We start from the raw sequence: 18,770 nt of genomic DNA, 5'->3' as shown, positions 1-18,770 counted from the left end.
GACCAAATAAAAAGCATTTTAATGCTTTTTCTCCCCCTTCCTAGAGGCCAACTACTTCTAAGTGTGGGGCCTGCCCTGGAATGTGGCCATTACACCCAGTGGTATTCTATTGTAGAAAACTGGTTTTCACTTTCCCAGAAGGTACCAATTTTGCAAATGGCTTTTTCTTTAGAAGTGTCTGATTGCCCTTCTCAGCACTGTGATTCTGTCTAATTTGAACCTGCACAGGTCTAATATGTACTGTCATGGTCTCATAGGTTCATATGTGCATCAGCTCTGTTGTGTGCGGATAATGCTGTTTCCTTGCTGTTCTCTTGCTCCTCTGGTTTTTTACAATCATTCTGCTTCCTCTGCCCATAGTTCCCTGAGCCTCTAGGCAAAGGGATAGATAAAGGCATCTCATTTAGGGCTGACTGCTCCAAAGTCTCTCACTCTCAGCACATTGTCCAGTCATGGGTCTCTATGGTAGTTACAGCCTATTACAAAAAGAAGTTTCCATGATGAGGTTGAGTGATACTTGATCTCTTTTGTTTTTCTTTGATAGCTTTCGTTTTATTGGGTTAGTTTTAAATTTTGTGTTCTTTTATTCAGAATTAAGAGAGAGGAAGGGAGGGAAGAAGAAGAAGAAGAAGAAGAAGAAGAAGAAGAAGAAGAAGAAGAGGAAGAGGAAGAGGAAGAGGAAGAGGAAGAGGAAGAGGAAGAAGGAGAAGGAGAAGGAGAAGGAGAAGGAGAAGGAGAAGGAGAAGAAGAAAGAGAGAGAGAGAGAGAGAGAGAGAGAGAGAGAGAGAGGGCATGAAGAAGTTGGTATGTACGGAGGTGGAGAAGATCTGGAAGGGGCTTAAGGGACGTAGAGAATATGATCAGAATACATGGTATAATATTTAATTTTTTTTGATTTACTGATTTACCTTTTATGTGTATGAGTGTTTTGTTTTCTTGTATATCTAGGCATCAATTGCCTCCAATGTCTTCAGATGTCATAGACTGTATGATGAAATAATCAACAACTTGGTTTGGAATTCAGCCCAAGACCTAAGTACTCAACCTAAAAGGCTTTTTTTTCCTTAGGGCTTATCTTCCTTCCAAAGAACCAAATGCATTTCCCTGGAGAAAAATGTCAAGTTTTTGTTTTGTTTTGTTTTGATTTCTCATTTTAATGAAACTGCTAGCCCATCCACAGGGAATGTAAACATTTTCATGTACAATTCCACTATATAATTTATAAAGGACAAAAGGGCCACAGTAGGAAACAGAGGTTGTTGTGCTCTGCCACAATAAGATCTTTCCCTAGTAACGACTCTGAATTCAGAACCATTCTAAATCAACAACACTACAGACAAGACTTTTGCATTCCTCTGCTAATAACAATAGCATTTTGTTCCTGTGCAATACCCACAAATAGGTCGTCTTTCTACATAAATTAACAATCAAGACAATTCTTTACTAACATGCCCACAGGTTAACCCAGTAGAGAAAATTCCTCATTGATATTCTCTCCCCTAGAACACTCCAGGCTGTGTTGAGTTCATAATTAAAGTTTAAATATCCTGCTTTCCATGGCCATTCTTCTAAGTATTTTAGTGTAAGTTTTCACTCTGTGTTTGAACTGCTTCTTAGCATGTTACCCTGAATAGTCTTCTGTGGATTCCAAGTTACTTATTTTGATCTATCATGAGCATTTATATATGTAACACACCACACACACACACACACACACACACACACACACACACACAATGGTGAAGCCATAGCTGTGAGAAACATTGCCTAAAATGACAGAAACCTTCAGAATGCATTCTCTTCATGCTTTCCAATGATTATGGGTTTTACCCCTACTGTAAGGGCCCCACCCAGGACACAATTCCATCTAATGCAAACACTGACACCTGCTGGAAATACTGCCCACAATTCTTATGGTTAGCTAAAAGGAAAGAAAAAAAAATACACAGAAATAATATGTTAAAAAATACCTACAAACAATCTTTATAACCCAAACCAAAGAATTATAAAGTTGAATAATGTTGGGCATTTATTCTATTGAGTATACTATTTTTAAAACAATGTTTGTAGATATACTTAATCACATATTTATGACAATAAATATCTATGAGCAACCTCAAGCATGGCTCCAAAAATGGATTTGGTATATTTTAATTCATGAATGTATTATTATTATTATTATTATTTTGAATGTGTACACATGTAAATGCCAAAGACCAACCTTAAAAAATCAGTTCTCTCTTTTCACCTTAACATGAGTGCTGGGAATGCAACTCAGGTCAGCAGGCTTGTACAACAATGCCATTAGCATCCAAGCCATCTTGGTCCCAGATTTAATATATTTAATGTAAAGTTTAATACATATGTCTGACTATGGGGAATTTGATTAATTATCACTTCATGTTTCACAAATAACATAACTCTTGGGAACCAAGGACTGTTTGAATTACTCCAAGACCCCATTTTTGTGTTTGCAGTAAGTTTAGTTGTGTCAAAGAGCTTTTGTCCTTTCTCTTGAGTGGCTTTTTTGCTGTTTCACTGTGACAGGAATTAGATATTTTGGGAACAGGCTAAATGAAGAACACACCTTCTTTAACATGTTTATATATACACTTTAATCAGATATAAAATTATTCTAAATTTATTTTTTCTGAAACAAGAAATTATTTTGTTTAGTTTTTCAGGGAAAAAAATGCTTGCATAGATAATTTTTTTGTAAAAAAAATTGGATCCTAACCTAACTGTATGATATAAATCTTCCAAGCTAAAAGTACTTAGTTTTCCTCTATTTCATAAGTTCTTCAATTTGATTAAGTTTATTATTTTCCCTTCACCCACAATGCTGCATTTTGTTAAGCTGTCCAGAAACTTGAGATCCATTCTGTATTCTGTTTATCTTCCTCCTCCACATGAAGTCAGTGGAAGAATTTCACTGAGTGTTTTGATAACTGCTTGCATGCTGTTTTCAGTCCTTAAGACCACAGTGAGCATGCATTTCTCAGATCTACGAAATGTTCACATTTGACCAACAGTCTTAATGACACTTTACTGACTTCACCACCACATTTTATCAATGCCGTGTTTCTCACAGACCACGCTCATTAATTTGAAACAGATGATTTTTGTTTGGAATGTCATTAGGCCTAGATAAAACTTTTGTTGAAATATCCTACAGTCTGAAACTCCTTTTAGCCTAGCTTTCCCTCTCCTTCTTTCACTTGTGTCAAATCTTGTGATAATTTTCCATCTCTTTTGATTTTCTTTGATGATTTCCCCACTAATCACTTTCTTTGTTAACCTTTTAATTAATTAATTAATTATTAATTTTTAATGTAGGTGTGCTGTGTATGGATGTACACCTACATGTCAGAAGATTCAGTAAGTCACCATGGAGTTACTGGGAACTGAACTCAGTACCTATGGTAGAGCAGCTAGTGTTTCACTGAGCCAATTCACCAGCCCATTACTTGTTTCTTACATGAGCCCACATTTCTAACTCATTATCCTAATCTATCAGCTCATAACCAAGAGTTGGTCTTCTTGGTTCCGATTTCACTGCAGCAATCCTCTATCAGTCGTAGCCAAAATGTTGTAGCTGTGGCTCCTTTCTGAAAGTACAAACTTTGATGGGTCTTAAGAAGATTCTATAATAACTCTAGTGTCTCCCTTAAATTTCTCTATTTGTTCCTCCCCACCTCACATTTCTATATGATGATATTACTTTTGTCGAAGTCTTCTTGTATCTTCTATTTCTTTCCTCTGTTCTTTAGCTAAAGTGAAGTCCTATAACTGAAATGATCGTCTCACATCATGGTCTAGAAGCATAAACTCACCGTGTGGTACAATTAGATACCAAAAGAATTTCAAGTAGTACCCACATTAACACTGGTTCCAGTTTATACTGGAGACCTTATCTCCATTAGCAGAGCTATGTCTTGTATGTTGTTCCCTTTGTATCTATCTCTTCAACTGTGCTGTCACTTCCATCAGGGCTGGAACTTATCCCTTGTACATTATCTATGGGTATATCTTCAAACAACCAAGAAATATGTCTTAGACTGTTATAGTTCACTCATTTGCTATCTTTAGAAAGTCTCAAAAATAATTAACTTGCTCAAATATTTTTAAGTCTTTGGAAGGCAGGTCAGTTTCAGGAATAATTTTCTAAAATTATACTCATTTGGGGAATATAATAACATTCATTGGTAGGAAAGCAAAAGAAAAAAATCAATATCAGATAAAAATAACTCCATCCTTTCCTGACAACACTGGATAAACAAGAAAGATGACAGTATGTAGGTTAAGATGAAATGTGAATTTTTTAGAGAGTAGGTATATTAAGCAATTCTAATCATTTATATTTGAAATTTAGTATTCTAAATTTTGAGAAAGTTACAAAGAGGTAAATCTTTCAGCAAAATTCTTATATGCACTTAAAATAATTATTTCCACATATTGTAGTAAATATGCATTTGATAGTAACAAATGCAGGAATGTAATATAATGTCCTCAACAAATCCAATCAAATCAAGGCAAACAATATCATCAATGTTTGTGGGGTCAAAGTGTAGGTGATAATCATATTCTGACTTGACAAATTTCAGCCCTGGGTGGTATATAATTTTGGAAGGAGTATAGAAGTGTTCTCCTTGATATTTGTGAACATGGCCAGGTATATGGAGTTACAGGAAATGTCAAAACCACCATGAAACAGTGGCTTTGGGGAAACAGTGTTCTAACAGTGACAGACTCATCTGCAAACTCTTCTCTGCTTCCCTTGGAATCAGTGACCCTTCTCTATCTTTTCTCTTCTGCTTTCATTTCTATTGTTGTAATAAAACACCATGGCTAAAAGCAACTTGGAGGAAGAAGGCTTCTTTTAGCTCACAGTTTAGGACACAGTTCATCAGGATGCTGTCAATCAGTTGGTCACATCATAACCACAGTCAAGAGTGGAGAGAAATGAAGGTTGACTACTTGCCTACTCTTCAGGTAGCTCTGAATACTCTTAAACAGTCCAGGAGACAAATAAGTATACCTGTGTGGGCTGCTAGCCTAGTATTCAGCTAGGTCTCTCTAGACCATCCAGGACCCAAAGCCTCACTATGCTGCTGCCCACAGTAGGTTGGTCTTTTCTACATAAATTATCAATTAAGACAACCCTTTACAGACATGAGCACAGGCTAGCCCAACGGGAAAAATCCCTCACTGAGGCCCTCTCATCTTGAGATTTCCAGGTTGTACTAGGTTTAGAATTAAAGCTTAAATATACAACTTTCCCTAGACCACTGTTTCTTAACCTACCAAATAGTATGGCCCTCATGTAGTGGTGACTCCCAACCATAAAATTGTTATTATTTTTATACTTAATAACTCTAGTTTTGTGACTGTGATGAATTATAATGTAAATATTTTTTGGAGGTAGATGTTTGTCAAAAGGATCATGACTCATAGGTTGAGAACAACTGCCTTAGACATTTTTCATTGAATTTTAGTATAAAGTTCTCACTCCTCTTTGATTGAACTGCTTCTTTGTGTGTTATCTGGAGTTCTTGTCCATGTATTTTTAGATGCTTGTTTGGATCGATCATATTATGTTGCAGGATACTTGATCATACTATGAAGCCCTGAGATTCTTACTCACTGAAATAAACTTTCTAGTTGTGGTGTAGCTCAAATCTTATCACACCTTTAATCTGTCCGGCCGGACTACAGACATACCCTTAGTACACATCTTTGATCCCAAACAGTGTAGGCAAAGTTAGTTTGTTGAAGAAAGCACCCATGTTTGAAAGTGATATCTGAATGGAAGACAAAATGATACATCAGAGAAAGATTTGGCAGAACAGGATATGCCCAACTCTTATGAGAAGAGACAGGAAGGGGAAGCAACTTGGCGGGTAATGAAGAGAGAGGAAGGCAGTTTTACCAGGTATTCAGAGAACAGTTGCAGAGAAAGAGAGCAAGCTGGACACAGGTGAAGACAGAATGAGCCAGAGAATGAGAAAGAGCTAGAGGATTAGAACAGATTGCCCAGTTAATTTGAGGCCATGCAGAGTAACTCAGGAGAAGCAAAGAAGCCAGATTGAACCAGTCCTCTTGGAGAGGAGTTTGAGTCTGAACAGCTAAATTGAACCAGCCAGTTAGAGTTCAGAAATAATGAGACAGAGTAAGATTATTCAGTTTCAAATCTCACAGGCTGGAAATATTCTATTCCTAGATTAGATTTCACAGAGGCTAGAAGCTTCCAGGACTAGGCCTAGGTTAGCAGATGGAGGCAGCGATCCTCAGAGATGACAATCACATCAAGAAAATGCCATCTTTTATTTCTCTGACAGTCCATGGTACAGATTAGAACTTTGTATATTTTTAAGGAAAAACAACAAATAAAAGGATGAAGATGAAAGGGTGATGAAAGGAAGGGAGTAGGGTAGCTTCTTGGACCTAAATTCAACAGCAAATGAAGAAATATTCAGTCTATCTTTTATAACAAGAATTCTAGGAGCTAAGACAGCCTATAGTACCCATCAAAGGTCAGAGATTTCTAAGATTACATTAAAAGGAAGAATAAAGACTAACTAAAACAAGTTAATACTAAAAAGTAACCAGCCTGTAGGTTATATATTCTGTAAAATCAATATACACTGTTATAACTATAATCTGTTCACAAGCCTTATGTTCCTCCTGTATTCTGCTGTTGATGCTTTTTAACATAGGCTTGATGCAGGCTTGTTATGTCTGGCAAAAGAAGCAAATACCCAAATGAAAACATTTTAGCAGGTGGCAAGGAAGTGCTTTGCATACACAGTCCTGAAGCTTCCGGTTCAGAGTCCACATTACTCTGAAGGATGAAAGGATTGTGACGGCGTCCTCTCTCTTTTGCATAGATTTTAAAGCAAGGGGATATTCATATTATTTCCAACATATTTCAGAAAATTCCAGTTCAGGTTCTCCCTCTCCATTGATAGATAACCAGTTAGGTAAGCAGATTTTTCAATTGCAAAAGGAGAGAGGTTTTAATGTAATGAAAGCCATATGTCAAGTTATTCTGTTTAGTGGAAATGTTTCAGGAATTCAAAGTGTCATGTGTTAGGAGGTACCACTGCATTTCTAGAAAATTATTTTCAAAAACTGGAAGGCATTATGACCCTATCAGCATTTCTAGATGCTCCATGGATACATTTCACAGTCTGAAAAGCAGAGTTTGACAGAATGACTCTAAATTTTTAATAAAGGGTACGAACAGAGTTAATTACAGCTTAAGTAAACAACCAGCCAGTAATTTTAAAACGTGAGGCTACTAAGGGATAAGTAATAGTAGCAAGAAAGTATCTGTCTTGAAGAGATTCTCAGCTCTATAGAACAAAGATGTAATATCACCACGTGGCAAAATGAAAGCTGTAACTGAAGAAAAAGCAACAAAACACTGGGAGGATAAAATAAAGAGGCAGTGACAACTGATGTTGACATCTTGGGAGAAAGCAGGGTGAAAATCTTTACCTTCTTTTCTTGTTTCTCTTTATTTTCATCTTTTCTTGGTTTTCTCCTTTTATTAAAAATAGATTCTATTTTCAAACAATATATCCTGATTATAGTTTCCCCTCCCTCTATTCCCCCCAGTTCTCTCTATCTCCTCTCCAGTCTGGATCCCCTCTTTTTCATATCTAACTTGAAAAAAAAACCAGACTTCTAAGAGGTAATAGCAAAACATAACAAAGTAAAACATAATCAGATAAAGCAAAACCATTGCATCGAAGTTGGACAAGTCAACAGAAAGAAAAGGGCTTAACGAGAAGGCACAGAAATCAGAACCCCCTCTTGTTCACACACTCAGGAATCCCATAAAAATACTAAACTGAAAGTCATAATATATATTCAGAGGATCTAGTACAGACTCATGCAGGCCCCATGTTTGCTGCTTCAGTCTCTGTGAGCTCATATGAATTCTGCTCAGTTGACTTAGAGGTTCTTGTCCTCGTGGTCTCTTATGTCCCCCTCTGATTCCCACACTCCTTCCACATCCTTTTCCATGAGGTTCCTTGAGCTCTGGGGGGAGGGATTTGATGGAGACCTTCTATTTAGAACTATGTACTCCTACTCCAAGGTTTCTCTCTCTCTCTCTCTCTCTCTCTCTCTCTCTCTCTCTCTCTCTCTTTCCCTCTCTTTCTCTACCTCCCTCTCTCCCTCCTTCCCTCCCTCCCCTCCCTCTCTCAGAATAATATTCATCAGTGGGTCTCTGTATTTGTTGCCATCTGATGCAAAAGGAAGCCTCTCTGATGATGGCTGTGATGAGTATAGCAGAATGTAATTGGGGTCTTTTAATGTCACTTTTTAAAGTCCAGTTTTACCCCATGCCTCTGTGCCATCTAGTCTTTTGTTCTCAGTCACCCAAGCAGTGCTAGGTATGGGTTGCATCTCATGGAGGTTGGCCTTAAGTCAAATCAGCCATTGCTAGATTACTCCCATTGTTCTAGCATCTTTTGCAGCCAGACACAGTATAGGTCAAAGGTTTTGTAACTGTATTTGTGTTTACATTTCCCTGTTGATAGCCTGTAGAATACCTCCTCATACCAAGGACACTAGAACATAGGAGTGAAGGCTCTATGCTGGCACCAGGCTCCATGCTGGCACCAAATCTACCTCTCCATGTTCAAAGAGTTGTGTGGATGTTGTCTTCAGCAATTGGACCTTTCTGCCCATTTGCAGAAAGCAACCTATTTGTGATTTTGGCAACAGAATAGGTTGTTTGGGGATTTCCATGGGACAGCTTGGCCAATAATTCAATCAGATGTAACCTAGTCCCTGTACTAGGAGCTTTGTTTGGTGGCAAGAGACAGACAGATGGGACTCTGTCTACATTTTATTTGGACATTTCAGTGGCATTACTGTCATATATTTAGGGAGTTTCCATTACACTAAATTTCTATCTCATTCCTTAAATTCTCCTTAATTCTGTCTCTCTCTACATTCCTTCCCTTAATTTCATCATCATTCTTCCTCCCTATTTGATCCCTTCCTCCTCATTCCCATGCCCCATCCACAGTCCACCAAAGATCTATTCTATTTCATACCCCAGGGACATCCATGCACCCCACCCCCTACACCCTTCCTCAGTACATGACCTTTCTAGAACTACCAATCCTAGGGTGGCTATCATTTTAGTTAATGGTCAATATCCACGTATAACCAAATACATATATACCATATTTATCCTCTAGGGTTGGGTTACCCCTTTCAAGATGATTTTTCTTCTACTTTCATCCATTTGCCTGCAAATTTTATGACGTGTAATACTCCGTTGAGTAAATGTACCAACTCTTCTGTATCCATTCTTCTGTTAAGGGCCATCTAAGTTGTTCCCAGTTTCTGGGTACTATGAATAAAGCAACAAGAAAGGGTTGCTATATAATCTAGTCAACTTGCATATAGAAATTTTCTGTGGCCAATAGCAGTTCCAGGTAAAATGCATTTCTGAATATTGGAAGCTAATGCTTAGGATTAAAAATAGGCTATGGTTGTGAAGAGTTCAATGGAATGGAGTAGAGTGTTTAACCAGGGTCCTAGACAATGAAGAGAGGTCTGTCACCCCTCAAAGTCTCTTTTAGCGCTAGGATGAGACTCAGACACTTGTTTCTGTGGACTGCTCAGTTGGTATGTTCCATGGGAATTCCTGCTAGTGTTGAAGACTGAGATAGTGGAGTGAGTTGGGGGAAGGAAAGATGGTGGAGAAGATTTTTGTGATCCGTTGCGGTTGGATTCAGATGAGAAATCAAGACTGCAGCAGGTTTTCTGCTACAGAGCTGGAGATGAGATTGGAGGTGTTACGACTGGAAGAGCAAAAGATGTGAAGATCTGCAATCCACCTACCTGTTCCTTGGCAGGAGTGGCCTTGGGGTTAACAGGATGTGCCTATTGGAGTTGGGGGCTGGGATAAAGCAATGAGTGGGAAGAGGACATTTAGGAGGAAAGTGACTGGAATCCACAGGGGATACAGGGAGCTCCAAGGGAAGGCTGTTACAGGGCTGGGGGTAAAACTGAGGGCTTATATCTGAAGGATCAGAGGATGAATGTATTTTCTTAAACACTTACTTTTTTTGAGTGAATGAATGTTATATGTGTGCTTGCTTGAATGCACATTGTATGTGTATTCATGAGTGTACATATATGTGCAGACCAGAGGTTGAAGTTATTACCTCATTAGATTCTTATTACTCCCCTCTCCTACTACACTTTCTTCTTCCAAAGAAGCCCCTCTTAATTTCATATCTTTTTTTTTTTTTGGACACACCGAGTTTAATTACAGTTGCCTGAATGAGAATGAGTGGGGGTTGTTTATTGGAATGTGAGTAACTTTTTCAATGGCCACGCCATTGAAAAAAATCACAACCTCTGGCTTAGCGCTAGTCAATGGCCCATAGTTCCCCAGTGATGGGCAGGACCACATGAATCTTTTCCTCCTATATAATCAAATGGCAAGAGGCCTAATATTCTGAAGTTCTTGTGCAGGTAAACATGGTTACAGTGATTTTATGAGTGAAATGGTTGTGTCATGTCTAGAAGATACTATTTCACAGTCCTCCTTTCCAACCTCTGGCATTTAGACTCTTTCTTCCCATTCATAATTCAGTACTGTTCCCCAAGCTTTGAAAAGGGGTAAAATAGATGATTTCCTTAGGGACAGACACTTGGTTGTCATTTATTCTCTATGTTTCTATCAACTGTCAGTCTTTAGATTAACTACCACCCACTGCAAGAAGAAGCATCTCTATTGAAGACTGACAGTAGCATTAATTTATAGTTGTAAAAACGAATATATATATAAGGCTGCTTAACAACATGTTCATTTAGCAAAACAACAGTACCAGGCTTTACCCTAGGGCTCATGACCTTCTGAACCATGGCTCTTGAGCAGATTCACAGAAATAGGCATAATGTTCTTTCTATGTAATGGACTTCAGATTTATTCAGAAATTAATTGGTCACCCATACAATAGTCATACCATTTTTTGTGTCAGTAGATATATGTATCAATATGGAGTCATTATGGTAGCTCCTTGGGTCCACATCTGGGTAGGGCTACTGATGATGTTTCTCCCCTGAGCTGACTGCCTGGCTCCTTCAGGCAGAGTGAAAGTTAGCCAGAAAAGAAAAACTTCTGACTCAAATGTAACTCAGTTTCTCAATGTCCTGGCCCTCCAAGTATGTGGCATCTTTAACAATATGTTCTTAAGATCTAGTTTTGGTGGGCATCCAAAGACATTGACATTATTAGCCTACCAATACTGTTTGTGGACCTTCTGGGGATTGAAGACTAATCCTACACTTGGTACTAAAATTTTCATTTAATAGTCCTAACCTTGTGGCAGATGCAATATCACTCTATGCATGGTGCCTCCATTCAAATTAGGTTTTAAAAATTATTGTTGTAAACTTATGACATAGGTTTCTACATGACTTTCACATATATCCTTGGCGTTAGTTAACCCTCCTTTCTTCTCTGCTATCCTATGAATCCATCAGCAGCTAAATAGTTAAATCAGCATTGTCATCCCTCGCTTTCATACCTGTGTGTTTTTCTTTCCTTTCCTAAGGCCTCTATTTTAACTTCTCTTTTTAATGATGTCTTTCTACCTTCCTGGCCTTCGCAGGCACTCCAGTGTAAACACAAGGATCCTAAGCTAAGATTAACAAATGGACAAGAATATGTGGTATTTGTCTATCCTAACCCAAGTTGCCTCCCTCAGTATAATTTTCACAAATTCTTTCTTCTGTAAATTATATAACTTCAGTTTTTGTTATGAATGAATAAAATTTTACTGTGTTTGTCTTAATTTTGTTATCAATATGTTGGCTGTTAGAAATTTAATCTGGCTATTTTGGGTACAGCAGAAGTGGACACAGTTGGGCAAAATCATCTCTGCAGTAGGATAAAGAATCTTTTGGATATACTTCCAGGAGTTATATACTTGGGTTAAAATGGCAGAAGTATTTTACATTTTTTAAGAAACATTCACAATGAATTGTACAGTGCTTGAACAAATTTGCATTAACCATGACCAAGTCTTTCCCTTTCCCTACATAGTTACTAGTATTGTTGTCTTCTTCTTCTTCTTCTTCTTCTTCTTCTTCTTCTTCTTCTTCTTCTTCTTCTTCTTCTTCTTCTCCTTCTTCTTCTTCTCCTTCTTCTTTTTTCGTAGCCATTCTGATTGTGAGACACAGAATTTCAAAGCAGCTTTAATTCACATTTTCCTTGGGGCTAACATGTTGAGCACTTTAAAGCATTAATTAGCTATTTATGCTTCTTCATTTTAGAACACTGCTCAGTTCCATAGCCCAGCTTTTAAATCTGAGTTATTTCTTTTCTTAGTATTTAGTTTTCTGAGTTTTTTATATTGTCAGTAGTAAACCTCCATGAGATGTGTAATTGTAATTGCCAAGGACTGTCTCCAGTTCTATAGCTGTCCTTCACTTGATTAAGTTTGTTTTGCTAATAAAACATTTTAAGTTCACAAGCTCCCATCTGTCAGTCGTTGGTCATACGCCCTGAGCAACCACAGGCAGTTCAGAATGTCCTTCCCCATGACCATATCTTGATGAGCACTCCCTACAATTTCTTCTAGTAGGTTCAGAATTTCTGGTCTCACACTAGGTCTTTGATCCATTTGGAGGATAAGAGATAAAGTTCCAGCTCTATTTGTCTACATGTAGATATCAATTTTCCCTTCTCACTTGTTGATGACGCTGCCATTTCTTCAGTGAATTTGTTTTTTTACATCTTTGTAAAAAAACACAGGTGACAATTGCTGCTCAGATTTATTTCTAGGTTCTTTTTCTACTCATTGTTCTATATGTCTGTTTTCCTGTTCTTATCATGCTGTTTTTATTACCATGCTTTCTAGAGTGTGGGAACATGGTCAAAAGAATGACTCCTTAGGGGAATTGTAAGAGAGGTTCCAGGAAATAAGGCAGAGGGCCTTTTACCTCAAGTGCATTTTGCTCCCTGGATTGTTCTTTATTTTGTGCTCCTGTGACAAATATTTGCATTGTGTTTAAAATATGTTTACTCTTGTTGGATGTCAAAACATAGCTACAGAATCCACTCTAGTGAGAGGATGATGCGTCTGTTCTCACTGTACCTTGAATCTGGATACGACATTCTTCTGTGCTTTTGTGCCTTTCCAGAAATAATCTATAGTATGTGCCAGACAATTGTGTTTAAATTAGTTGTCCTGAGAAAGTACTGGGAAAGGGCTGTTCTGTAAATATTTAGTATGTACTTACTGTCATTTATTTATGTGGTTTTCTGATCATATTTTCTGACCATGTTTCTCTGAACTCAAAACAACCTTCCATGAGTCATGGCTTTCTTTCTTACATATGTACACAGAAAGTATACTGAAACTGAAGTAAAATTGTCTACAATTAGATTGTAGTCTGCCCCATTCTTTCAGGTCCTCAGATCCCTGGTCTCACAGACATGTATGTGCATAGGTAGATGAAAGTTAACACTAGAGTATAAAGATAGTGATGATTCTGGCAGTATTCATTTTTGTTTTGTTTTGTTTTGTTTTGTTTTGTTTTGTTTCGAAACAGGATTTCTCTGTGTAGTCCTAGCTGTCCTGGAATTCACTCTGTAGACCAAGCTGGCCTCGAACTCAGAAACCCACCTGCCTCAGCCTCCCAAGTGCTGGGATTAAAGGCATATGCCACCACTGCCTGGCTCTGGCAGTATTGTTTTTGCTCAGAATTTTAAGATTGTTTTCCATATCTCTGGAAAGAGTGACACTAGAATTTTGATATTAATTTCACTAAATTTATAAATCACTTTAAAATATTAATTTATTTTAGACTGTATGTATGTATGTATGTATGTATGTATGTATGTATGTATGCCATAGGTATTTCTGGTACCTGTGGAGTCAGAAAAGGGATTGGATCTCCTAGAAATAAGGTTAGAGATGGTTGTGAGCTACCATATGGGTACTGAGAACGAAAGCTTGGTCCTCTGCAAGAGCAGGTGTTCTTAACTGCTTAGCCATCTCTAAACACCTAAAAAACAGTCTTGATAAGATATTTTTATGATCTTAATGCTGCCAATCCACAGCAGAGATGAGCCTTTTCATTTTCTAGTATCTTCTTCAGTATTTTTCTTCCATGTGTTCATTGCAGAGGTCTTTCATTTCCTTGGTTAGGTTAATCCTAAAATGTTTTCCAAGGCCATTGTAAATGAGTTGTCTCCTTGATTTCTCTCTCAGTGTGTTTGTCACAGGTATATAGAAGGTTCTCAATCTGTGTATGTTAAGTTTCGATCCTAGTGTTTTGCTAAAAGTATTTGTGAACTGTATGAGTTGTCAGCTCTTTGAGTTTTCTGATGAGGTCTTTAAGATCCTTTGGCCCTCTTAGAAGGGGTAATGAAATACTCATGGGAGCAAATATGGGGACAAAGTGTGGGACAGAAACTGAAGGAGGGGCTGTCCAGAGACTGCTCTATTTGAGTATCCATCCCTTGTGCAGTTATCAAAGGTAGACACTGATGTGGATGTCAGGAAGTGCATGTTGACAGAAGCCTGATATAGCTGTCTCCTCAGAGGTCTACCAGAGCCTGAAATATACAGAGGCAGATGCTCACAACTAAACATTGAGCTGATCATGGGGTTCCCAATAGAGGAGTGAGAGAGAAGACTGAAGGAGCTGAAAGGGTTTGCAGGCCCCATGGGGAGAGAGCAACAATACCAACCACCCAGAGCTCCCAGGGTCTAAACCACCAGGTTGGGAGCACATAGGGAGGGACCCATGGCTCCAGCTATATACATAGGGGAGGATGACATTGTCAGGCATAGGTGGGTTAGGAAGTGCTTGGTCCAGTGAAGACTGGACTCTCCAGTGTCGGGGAAATCCTGGGTTGTTTGGTGGGAGTGAAAGGGTAGGTGGGGGCATATCCTCATAGAAGCAGGAGGAGGGGGGTGGGATAAGGGGTTCCTGGGTGGCAGGGAAATGGGGAGAGGGGATTACATCTAAAATATAAATAAAATATCTAATAAAAGATTTTTTTTAACATGAAAAGTTGCATTTCACTTTATTAGCATCTACATATTTGAGGTGTAAAAATGAAGGGGACATAATTTGAACACCAGGGAACAGGACTTTATCACTGGTAAGGATGCCATTAAAAATCATCTTGGCTTTAGTCTAAAATCACCCCAGGCCAACTCCAGAAGAGATACATATGTGTCTCAAACTTCAAAACCTTTGGAAATAATCCCACTTTTAAAATGAAGTAAGCTTTAAGCCCTACTTTACATTTTTCTAACATTCAGTCCTACTTTGGAGTTTGTATGAATACTACCTCTCTGAAGTAATTTTGTAAAAATACATGTCGGAGCTTCTCATTTGTTGCTTTTGTGATGACTGACAACCAGTAAGGTAACTGAATCCATTTTCTTTTTATTCATACCCAGACAACCTCTTGAAAGGATTTGCCTCAGCCCTGAACTCCTGGAGTGTAATACCCTTTAGTTAGGGCTTCCCCTCCCACCTCCCCAGTGTACTGTTGCTTTGGAGCTGACTTTGTAAATGTTTCTTAAAGTAAGTTTTTCTTTTCTAGGTTTCCTTTTTGTTAACTCAAAGACAGCCAGTCAATGCAAACCAAAATAAGGTAAGAAACTGCTCTAACGACCAGAGTTGGGATTCCACCACCCAATGCATGGCTCACAAATGCCTCTAATTCCAGCTCCAAGAAATCTAAAGATGCCTTCTCCTGACCTCTGTGGACACCCATGTGTACAGAGTCACATAAAGGACAAAACAGTCCTTTCTAGACTGTTACATGACAGCTGGCTTGTGTCACTGCTCTCCTGGCTCCTCTGCTGGGCTGTGAAAGCTGTACTGTGTTGCACCACTCCTCACTTCCCTGAAACTAACTGGACCTCTTTCCTGAAGTCTCTGATTCTATACTATACTCTCCCCGAGGAGCTCTAGCACTTAGGCAGCACCAGAATACTGTAATACTGTTTGGGTTTATATGTTCCTTTATTTAGCAATTTCAGAACATGATGTGTTTTGGGTCTTGAACAAACTAGTTACTTGTTGATTGGTAAATAAAAATGCTTGGGTTTTGTCTAGTAAATCTGCATAACACTACTGCATTGACAAGTTACTAAGGTAGACACCTAAGTTATTTTGCTATGGTATTTATTGTTAGAAAGGACAATGAGTTAAGAATTGTGTATGCTTGAGTAAATATTACCATTTATAAATATTAGCAATGCTTTTCCTACATAATTTTTTTTAAAACTTCTCCATGGCTCTAGAAAATAATGAATGTGACACACTGCTTACCTAAATTAACCTTTTGTCAATTTCCAGCCATACTAAGTATTTGCTAATTTCCAACCCTTTAAACAACTTGTATATTCCACCTTAGACTCAAAGCTTTTTCATGTGTGGTTGTTGAGAAAGGGTTTCTAATAGCCCAGGCTGTCCTTGAAGTCACTGTGTAGTGAAGAGATAACTTTGAACTAGATTCTGTCTCCACCCAAAGGCTGGGAGTATAGGTGTGTGTCTCTGCACCTCAAGGCTCAAACTTCTTTCCTTCCTCTGTCTTCAAGTTCTCCAGAGTTGAACCTTCCAGAACTTGGTCAACAAGAACCAAAATGTTTTTACAACTCTAAAGGGCCCTAAGATGAGTTCAATATACCATTTTTTTCAAAACCTAAGAAGTATTTACTCCTGCCCTTAGTAAAAACAAGTTTGCCAGCCTCTGCACTTAGCTGCCTGATTAAAGCATGCTCTGCAGCCTTGAGCTCAGTGGGTTCCAGGCAGTGTCGTGCCTGACATAGAATTCATCTATCTTTAACTGATGAATTCTTAGGAAGTAAGACACTGTGGCAAAGATCTTTCAGATTAGTAGTTATCACATATGCCTTGAAAAAGAACAACAAATATATTGGTAGACCAGGCGTTAATGGATTTGAACACAAGGCATAAATTTTCAGGTGCACATAACTGTCAAGTGCTTTTTGCTTCTTTCATTTCATAATTCTTTTGGACAGAGATTAGAGAATATACCTTTTACTGTTTAAGAACTTGTTAGGTCTTTTGCCAGTCATTAGAATTTTAACTGGTTGTTGCTCCCCGGATCCTGGTAGAGATACCAGGTTCCTGGGATTATACAATGGTGTTAATTTCTGCATCTATTATACAAACCCTCTTTGTTGGATTCTCTAAAACAGTATTTTCTTCTTTGTCAGCGCAGTCCCTCTTGGCTTTCTTTTCTTCCTTATGGAGTAAATGTGGGTTTTCAATTCGTCCTCTGCGTACAAAATGCTGGATCCGGGATTCCAGTCCTTGGCATTTAGGGCGATCCATGAGGGGCTTATATGTACGCGTCTTCACTCCTTCTACAAAGGCACTAGTGTGCTTTATGACAGAGGGTTGAATGTTTCTCCATTCTGTTGCTTCCTCCATCTTTGTTCCTGCTGCACATGTTACCATAACAGAGTCTAGTCCTTGTAGCATACTGTATAGCATATGAGTTTTAACAGCATGATTAGCCCATAGCTGTTGTAGGTGGGTAACATTGAATTCCTGAACCTCGTGATCATAAATCCACTTGGCGTTTTCAAATTTACAGTCATACAAGACTAGAGGAAATTCAACAGCCATGCTATATTGAGGCTTCTGGGGATTTTTCTGTATGTTCAGCAATTCATCAATAATCTCAGGCTTCTCCATTCCTTGGCCAATCAGGAAGAGGATAGCCATCATACACCGAACTTGATGATACAAGAATGCCTGGCCAGTCACTTCAAATTGACATAACTGGAATGGTTCTTGCCTTCTCTCCTCACCTGGGCTCTGGGTCACTAGTTGTACTTGGGCAGACAGAATAGTCCTCTGAAAATTAATCACTCCATTGGCTACATCCATTTTACACAAGTTTCTGAAATCATGAGTGCCAACATATTTCTGAGCTGCATAATTCATGGTTGCAATATCTAAATCAGCACGAGGAAAAAAATAGCGGTAAGTCCGCTCAAGACAGCAAAACCTAGCACTGAAGCTAGGTTCTACAGGGGCCCAGGCCAATACTCGGATGTCTGCAGGGAGCACCCGGTTGAGAATGTGAGTATAACGGATCTCTTTAGCAACATCATCAGCTTCATCTTTTAAACTAGAATCTTCTGAAACCCTGTTCCTTGGAAACTGAGAACGTAGGTCCAGAGAAATCACCTGTCCAAAGGCACTGACTCCTTTGTCTGTTCGACCACACCGGTGATAGTTGGATGTCTGTCTGCTTTCTACTAGCCGGGTCTTAGTTAAAGCCTCAAACAGTTTCTCTTCAATGGTATTGCTTGTGTTTTCCTGACTGGCAAATCCCTGGTATCCCCAGCCTAGATAGGCTATTTTTAGAGCTACATGTCTACGGCCATGAGCACTGAAATCAAAAGCACGCTTAGCTTTTCCAGAGCCTAAAGAATTTTCTCTGAGGCTTGAGTCTTTGATATTGTTGGCCTGTTCTTTCTTAAGTCTTTCCACCTCCTGTTCCAGTTCCTTTACTCTATTGAGGAGCTTCTCAATCTGGTTTCTGTCTGTGTTTTCAGCCATGACATCCCCAGGAAGCAATCCTGCAGGTCCACCCTTCCGGTCTTCAGTGCGCGGCCATGCGACTAGCCATGCGGAAGCTGTCAGATTTTTTGTTTTTTAAAAAAACTGTGAATACAAAAAGAAAGAAAGAAAGAAAGAAAGAAAGAAAGAAAGAAAGAAAGAAA

General features: G+C 38.6%; 1 protein-coding gene across 1 annotated transcript; it reads right to left on the bottom strand.

The window, feature by feature from the left end:
- Positions 1 to 17,034: 17,034 nt before the first annotated feature.
- Positions 17,035 to 18,645, bottom strand: LOC114617942 (tRNA pseudouridine(38/39) synthase). The gene has a single exon (XM_028763633.1). The coding sequence runs from the start codon at positions 18,604 to 18,606 to the stop codon at positions 17,167 to 17,169; it is 1,440 nt and encodes a 479-aa protein (XP_028619466.1). The 5' UTR covers positions 18,607 to 18,645; the 3' UTR covers positions 17,035 to 17,166.
- Between the last annotated feature and the right edge of the window lie 125 nt (positions 18,646 to 18,770).

The sequence above is a fragment of the Grammomys surdaster genome, unplaced genomic scaffold (assembly GCF_004785775.1).
Source record: "Grammomys surdaster isolate TR1022 unplaced genomic scaffold, NIH_TR_1.0 139, whole genome shotgun sequence".
Taxonomy (NCBI): domain Eukaryota; kingdom Metazoa; phylum Chordata; class Mammalia; order Rodentia; family Muridae; genus Grammomys; species Grammomys surdaster.
Note: the sequence above shows the minus strand (reverse complement) of the source record. Positions and strands in the feature narration are given on the sequence as shown.